Source organism: Sapajus apella, unplaced genomic scaffold (assembly GCF_009761245.1).
Source record: "Sapajus apella isolate SASKATOON/1434 unplaced genomic scaffold, GSC_monkey_1.0 scaffold38, whole genome shotgun sequence".
Lineage (NCBI taxonomy): Eukaryota > Metazoa > Chordata > Mammalia > Primates > Cebidae > Sapajus > Sapajus apella.
The window spans coordinates 15957096-15965207 of record NW_022436978.1 but is presented as its reverse complement, the minus strand read 5'-3'; the positions used below and the strand labels follow the sequence as shown (position 1 = coordinate 15965207).

Genomic DNA, 8112 nt, shown 5'->3' with positions numbered 1-8112 from the left:
TTTTTTTTGAGACGGAGTTTCACTCTTGTTACCCAGGCTGGAGTGCAGTGGCGCGATCTCGGCTCACCGCAACCTCCGTCTCCTGGGTTCAGACAATTCTCCTGCCTCAACCTCCTGAGTAGCTGGGATTACAGGCACGCGCCACCATGCCCAGCTAATGTTTTTTGTATTTTTAGTAGAGACGGGGTTTCACCATGTTGACCAGGATGGTCTCGATCTCTTGACCTCGTGATCCACCCGCCTCGGCCTCCCAAAGTGCTGGGATTACAGGCTTGAGCCACCGCGCCCGGCCTATAGTTGCTTTTCTAACATTGTTTATTAGCAGGAGACTAGAGTAGTTCAAAGAACAAATTGGCCAGAAAAACTGACTAGAAAAAAAAAAGTTGCCTTTTTTTAAATTTTTTTCTTTTTAAGAAGAAAAAAATTTTAATTTAACCTTCTATTTATTTATTTTTAGAGACAGGTTCTTGCTCTGTCACTCAAGCTGGAGTGCAGTGGCACGATCTCAGCTCACTGCAGCCTCAACCACCTGGGCTCAAGCGATCCTCCCACCTAAGCCTCCCTCTCGAGCAGCTGGGACTCCAGGCGCACACCATCACAGCCAGCTACTTTTCGTATTTTTATAGAGACAGGGTTTCACCATTTTGCCCAGGCTGGTCACGAACTCTTGACCTCAAGTGCTAGGACTACAGGCATGAGCCACTGTGCCTGCCTCAGCCTCCCAAAGTGCTAGGATTACAGGCATGAGCCACTGTGCCTGCCTCAGCCTCCCAAAGTGCTAGGATTACAGGCATGAGCCACTGTGCCCAGCAGAAAAACAAGTTTTTAATACAAGTGTGGGGCCAGTTTTTACATGATAAAGTGGTTCTGGAATTCATACCAAAAGTTAGTTCTTTGTTAATCAGAGACGAAACTGCTTGTTGGACTTACCCAGGAGGGGACAGGACTGGTTTTGTGAGGCACCACAGCTGACACACTTGCCATTCCTGTAATCCTGGTAGGAGTCACAGGGGTATGCAGTGATGGTGCAGCTCTCTCTCAGGGAAGACAGGTACAGGTACACAGACCTCTGGTGGTCGCATTTAAAATACTGAAATCCTTGGTTGTAAAAGAAGTGATGAAAGAGTAGAGCAGTTGAAGCATTGAATAATACTATATCACATATTTTATACACACACACCATTTCTCATCTGGCCCTGCGCGGTTTCAGTGTATTTGATTTCATTTAATCTTTATAAAATCCCATGGATAAGGATTCATGCTGGCAAGTGGGAGGAGAAAAGATTAAATCAAATTAAGGTTGTGGCAAGAATTAGGGCAAATATACTTTGGTAAAAGACCTAGGGCTGGGCGAGGTGGCTCACGCCTGTAATCCCAGCACTTTGGGAGGCTGAGGCGGGTGGATCACCTGAGGTCAGGAGTTCAAGACCAGACTGGTCGATGTGGCAAAACCCTGTCTCTACTAAGTATACAAAAATTAGCCAGGCGTGGTGATGGGTGCCTGTAATTGCAGCTACTCAGGAGGCTGAGGCAGGAGAATCACCTGAGCCCAGAAGGGGGAGGTTGCAGTAAGCTGAGATCCTGCCATTGCGCTCCAGCCTGGGCAACAGAGTGAAACTCCATCTCAAAAAAGAAAGAAAAACTTTCACTGTTAAATACTACCATCAGATCTAATCAAGTCTAACTTCTTCTTTTTTTTTTTTTTTTTTTTAGATGGAGTTTCACTCTGTTACCCAAGCTGGAGTGCAATATCATAATCCCAGCTTGCTGCAACCTTCACCTCCCAGGTTCAAGCAATTCTCCTGCCTCAGCCTTCCGAGGAGCTGGGACTACAGGCATGCACCACCACTGCTGGCTAATTTTTGTATTTTTAGTATAGACAGGGTTTCACCATATTAGCCAGGCTGGTCTCGAACTCCTGACCTCAGGTGATCTGCCCACCTCAGCCTCCCAAAGTTCTGGGATTTCAGATATGAGCCACTGAACTTCTGTCTTGAATAGAATAACTTTGACTCTGCTTTTCCCAATGTAAGACTTTGCCTATTTTGTTCAATATAACAGTTGAACGATTACTCTGTTCTGAGCTGTTACACTATACTGAAGTGTTCTGCTGTCACTCCAGACCCTAAAACAGTGCCAGACACATGGCAAATTAATAGGTATTTGTTGGATGAATGAATAAGTGCACGCTCTAGCAGGCTCTGCTGTTTGCTGAAACCTCTCTGCTTTATTTCTGCTCAAGGCTTTAACTAGAAGTCTGGTTCTTACGCGCCTCCTCAGTCTGGTACTGCTCAGTGCCAGTAATCCCAACTGCCAAAAGGTCAAGAGCAAGAGTCATTTGGATTCCTGCCACATTTCTCATTCATGTCAAAAGCAATGGAACCTGGCACTGCACAGAAACCAGGCAGGCAATCAAGAGAGACACGGGGAGCAACTGCCAGATGTTGAGGGTCACTGGAAGATACAACTGCTCAGCTGTTCCAAAATGCCATTTCTGGACTAGTGCTGATTTATGACAATGTGTTCACGAGTCTAGCAGAGTGTGGGAACCACACAGATCAGACAGTGAGTATTCTATTAAGCTAACTGCAATTAATGTAAAGTTCTGCATGTTCTGGGCTGATGTCCTTTTTTAGTGGATATATGTGTTAAAATGCCCTTTATTTGGCTAGGCACAGTGGCTCACGCCTGTAATCCCAGCACTTTGGGAGGCAAAGGCAGGCGGATTACCTGAGGTCAGGAGTTCAAGACCAGCCTGGCCAAAATGGTGAAACCTTATCTGTACCAAAAATACAAAAATTAGCTGGCTGTGGTGGCATGCGCCTGTAATCCCAGCTACTTGGGAGACTGAGGCAGGAGAATTGCTTGAACCTGGGAGTCGGAGGTTACACTGAGCCGAGATTGTGCCATTGCACTCCAGCCTGGCAACAGAACAAGACTCCGTCTCAAAAAAAAAAATGCCTTTTATTTTATGAAATAATGGTGATGACAGATATATTTTTGTGGTTTAGGATTTTTTCCTAACTCAGCAAATTAAGTATCCCAAATTTGTTTTTGAATATTTTAAAACCATAAATGTATATGTTTTATTTATAACTGCTGAGCCAGGCATGGTTGGTTGTGCTGGGCCCCTGTTGACTTCAGTAGGGATGGCACCAGTTCAAGAGGCTGATGAACAGACATAGAGCGGATGAAAAAGACCTACAGTTTATTGGAGAAATTTACATACGGAAACAGTCCAGTGTCAACAGGCCGGACAGGAGAACTGCAACCGCATATAAAAAGCATGCAGTTTATAGGCACCTTCACCCCACCCAGTAACCTCCACATGGCAACCCTCATTCCGAAGAGCTGCTGTCAGCTGTGTCTGCCATCGAGGCTCATTCTCAGGATATGCTGACGGTATTGCTGCAGGTGTAGCACACACCTGTAATCCCAGCACTTTGGGGGGCCAAGGAAGGAGGATTGCAAAGAATAAAGAGAAAGAAAAGGAAAGAAGGAAAAAAGGAAGTGGGAGGGCCAGGCGCAGTGGCTCACATATATAATCCCTGCACTTTGGGAGGCCAAGGCGGGCAGATCACCTAAGGTTGGGAGTTCGAGACCAGTCTGACCAACATGGAGAAACCCTGTCTCTACCAAAAATGCAAAATTAGCCAGACATGATGGCACATGACTGTAATCCCAGCTACTCAGGAGGCTGAGGCAGGAGAATCACTTGAACCCAGGAGGCAGAGGTTGCAGTGAGCTGAGATCGCGCCATAACACTCCAGCCTGGGTGACGAGAGTGAAACTCCATCTCAAAAAAAAAAAAAAAATGAATGAGGGAAGGAAGGAAGGAAGAACGGAGGGAGGGTAGAAGGGAGGGGAAAAGGAAAGAAGGGAGGGAGGAAAGGAGGGAGGGAGGGAAGATGACCATCATGGGCACTAACAACGTATGCACAGGTGCTTTATGTAACATATTCCTGACCCTCACAGTTTTGCATGGTAGATGGTATCAGCCTCATTTTATAGATGAGAAAATGGAGGCACAGAGAACCTGAGGTCCCACGCTAGTAAGTGGCAAAGCAGGGACTTTAAACCCAGGTATATGTAGCTTCAAAACCTGTGTTTGTGGCTCTACTACTGAAGTTCTCAAAATAGTGTGTCCAGACCAGCTGTGTTAGTATCACCAGGGGACTTGGGGACTTGTTAGAAATGGAAATTCTTGTGCCACACAGAGATGGGTGACGATGGTGGCTGGTGTCAAAATCCCATCCTGGGACAAGGAACCAGGATCGGGGGATATAAAAAGACCAAATCTACTCAAGAATTCTCTAAGGAAGCCCACATGAGCAAATGGGTGTGCCTGGACTATAAACCCTCCCATCGGCATTTCCTGCCTAGAATTGGCCTCTCGTGTAAATGGGCACCAAAAGGCAGCAACTGCAGGGAAGTGTGTCACTCTGAGAATGAGGACCGCTAAATAAGTGTGGACTATTGGGTGCAGTCCCATATGTATGCGGTCAATCAGAATTTGTGCCAATTCTTCCTTTATTCTCAGTGTGAAATCTGAAGTCAGAAAAATAGATAACAACATTTAAGGAAGAAGGCAACATAAGGAGAAACTCAGAAGGCTTTGGCTCAGCCAACGGGGTAGTTACATTAAGAGGACCCTTAAAGGAGGTAGGACCACTGAGGGGCTAGTCAAAGAGCATCACCTGCTATCACAGAAGATGAAGAAGGGGAGAATGTTAAGAAGGACAGGCTGGGCTGGGCGAGGTGGCTCATGCCTGTAATCCAAGCCCTTTGGGAGGCTGAGGTAGGCAGATCACTTGAGCCCAGGAGTTCAAGACCAGCCTGGCCAACATAGAGACCCCGTCTCTACTAAAACTATAAGAATTAGCCAGGCATGGTGGTGCATGCCTGTAGTCCCAGCTATTCAGGAGGCTGAGGCAAGAGAATTGCTTGAACCCAGGAGGCAGAGGTTGCAGTGAGCCAAGATCACACCACTGCACTCCAGCCTGGGTGACAAGTGAGACTCCATCTCAAAAATAAATAAAAATTAAAAAGGAGGGCAGGATTATTGGAACCTGAAGCTGGAGGCTTCTGGAAAATGGAAGCTGAGAAGAGGGCCCTGGGCTCAGCCATCTGGTAGTTGAGAGGCAGCTAGTGAACTTGAAGTCGTCTTTAGCAAAGAGACATGGGTTGAAACTAGAGAAGGAGAGGTTAGCATGATGGGCAGTGAGGAGACGGAATCAGAAATGAAGACTGTCACTGGATGGGTTTGACAGTGAAAAGGAGAAAAATTCAATCGTTATCAAAAACTCCCTAGAAGTTTTCATCGGACGGCAAATATGTTTAAGGCAGAGAAGGGAGCCATTGAAGAAGGAACAGGTAAAGCTACCAGGAAAGAAGGCATTGGAGGGTTATTGGCAGAGGAAGATCCCCAAGGAGGGCAAGCAGAGGAGACGGCTTTGAGAAAGGCTGGGGAATGTGCTACCCTGGGTCTGGAGGGAACATGAATGTAGTCTTTACATTCTTGTGAACTAAGACCATAAAACAGCTCTTCGGTGGGACCTCGATCTATGTGCAAAAGTCCAGTCTAGCTCACCTCTAAGAGCTAAGAATTTGTAGGTGGGAAATATTTGGAGCAGAAGTATAAGGAATGACAACGGGGAGTCAGCAAGAGATGAATGAGAGCGTTCACTGGCCCCATGATGGAGGGCCAGGGAGACATTGGAAAGCTTGCTTGGATCTTGTGCTCCATCAACAAGGCTTCATAACTTTGCCAGCAGTGTTCCCAAGCAAAAGTGGAACTGACGTGGCTGAGACCTGGGGGGTGCACTGGGCATTCATGATAGCAGTCAAGTGGCAGGGGCTTTGTTTCTGCTACAAGGGTGAAGTAAGAAGGGCTGAACAATAGCACCAGTGTCACTAGAAGTCATGGATGGGCCAGAAGAGGTGAGAGGCAAGCCTCAAGGTATTTCTTGGCAGGAGCCATGTGGTGTGACAGTGAGACAGGAGGCGGATGAGGCATGGGGATGGGTGTTGGAAGAGCTGGAGATGATGGAAGAACTGCAGCACAGAGGTTGTCAGAAGATTGAAGGGTCAGAGTCTGATGTCACTCAAAAGAAGGAACTGGGTCCAAATGATGGGTAATCAATGGAGAATCTGAATAGGAAACAGAAAACCTCATGAAAAGAGAAGCTGTGACTGTAAGCCAGTGGAGCTGCTGGGTGCTGAGATCAAGCTATTTCCTCCTCCTCCAGAGTCCGCTGGTGCCCAGAGAAGAAATTAATGAAGACCGAAGAGAAATCAACTGGGCAAGGAGGGAGAAGCATGAAGCTGGCATGGGGCCCAGCTGGGGACTGGCGTCAAATCTGATGGGTCAACATTTAATTATTGTTCCTGGAACTTCCTTTTGCAGAAACAATGAAGTTAACAGCAACACTGGGGATATGTCCTTTATGAGCAAAGCACATTATCTTTGGCTGCTGTGGATGTAGTTACACTGTCAAACAGGATAGGATTTGAACTTGACTACGGTACAGTATGGTTGGCCTACTTAGGCCATTTCAGCCAATCATTTTCAAATGCTGTGTCACTCCAGGGGGCCTGTCTAGCTACCATTTTGTAACAAGATCATCTTTTTTCTGGAATTATTTCCAATTTACTTTCTCTAGCAATGGTGAAATACAGATTTAGAGCATTTAGATTGGTTTTTATATGCTGTCAGTCACTTCACTTGTATGGTGCCCTCTTACTCCCCATTTTTGTTTTGTGAGTTTTTTCCTCATTGTAAAAGTAATATATAATTATTTGAAAAACAAAAAATAATAGGAAATAGTGATAGAAAAACACCTAAAAGTCCAATATCAACAGATTGCCAGTAAATAATTGTTTAGAGCATTTACTTTTAGTCTTTTTTTCTATATTTACACCGGTACAAATACACATTTAAAAAATAAATTGGCATCATATTGTATAGTTTTGTCTTTTTCCTTATCACATTGTAAGAATTTTCATTAATTTCTGAAAATGTGATTTTTAAGAATTATATTCTTTGTGAGCATACCATCATTTATTTAATATTTTTTGTAAGGTGGGCATTTAAATTATTTCTAAAGCTTTAATTACAAATAATGTTATGTTGAACATTTTGCACTCTAACTCTTGTCTCCATTTTCCATTATTTCTCTATGAGCGATTTCCAGGTATAGTATTTCTAAGTCAAAGACATACCTTTTCAAGAGAGAGAAATAACTCATAATAGCTTTTAATTATGTGTCTATAGTTTTAAAAGTAGTGGCTGGGCAGGATGGCTCATGCCTGTAATCTCAACACTTTGGGAAGCTGAGGCGGGTGGATCATCAGGTCAGGAGTTCAAGATCAGCCTGGCCAAGATGGTGAAACATGGTCTCTACTAAAAATTCAAAAAATTAGCTGGGCATGGTGGCAGGTGCCTGTAATCCCAGCTACTCGGGAGGCTGAGGCAGAGAATTGCTTGAACCCGGGAGGCAGAGGTTGCAGCGAGCCAGGATGGAGCCACTGCACTACAGCCTGGGTAACAGAGTGAGACTCAATCTTTAAAAAAAAAAAAAAAAAAAAAGCCCTGGTTGTCTAGTGGCTAGGAAAAAAAAAGAGTATATTTGAGTTATATTTTTTAATTTGTAATTTATATTTATACTACTTGTAACCTCTCAGGAAGTTTGTTTTCTATTAAAAATTACTACATGGCTAGGTGCGGTGGCTCAAGCCTGTAATCCCAGCACTTTGGGAGGCCAAGGCAGGCAGATCACGAGGTCAAGAGATCGAGACCATCCTGGCCAACATGGTGAAACCTCATCTCTACTAAAAATATAAAAATCAGGCCGGGCAGGGTGGATCAAGCCTGTAATCCCAGCACTGTGGGAGGCCGAGGCAGGTGGATCACGAGGTCAAGAGATCGAGACCATCCTGGTCAACATGGTGAAACCCCGTCTCTACTAAAAATACAAAAAATCAGCTGGGCATGGTGGCACGTGCCTGTAATCCCAGCTACTCAGGAGGCTGGGGCAGGAGAATTGCCTGAACCCAGGAGGCGGAGGTTGCCGTGAGCCGAGATCGCGCCATTGCACTCCAGCCTGGGTAACA

General features: G+C 45.3%; 1 protein-coding gene and 1 long non-coding RNA gene across 2 annotated transcripts in view; one reads left to right on the top strand and one right to left on the bottom strand.

Moving 5' to 3' along the window:
- LOC116564917 overlaps nucleotides 1–2488 on the top strand; it is a 7595-nt gene extending 5107 nt beyond the window's left edge. The window contains exon 2 of the long non-coding RNA XR_004275159.1: nucleotides 2243–2488. This is a non-coding gene — a long non-coding RNA (uncharacterized LOC116564917). The remainder of the gene's footprint in view (nucleotides 1–2242) is intronic.
- The window catches only part of LIPH (lipase H), a 37557-nt gene that overhangs the window by 18209 nt on the left and 11236 nt on the right, over nucleotides 1–8112 (bottom strand). Inside the window, exon 5 of the mRNA XM_032298363.1 lies at nucleotides 931–1098. Within this exon, the coding sequence (XP_032154254.1) occupies nucleotides 931–1098 (168 nt within the window). The remainder of the gene's footprint in view (nucleotides 1–930; nucleotides 1099–8112) is intronic.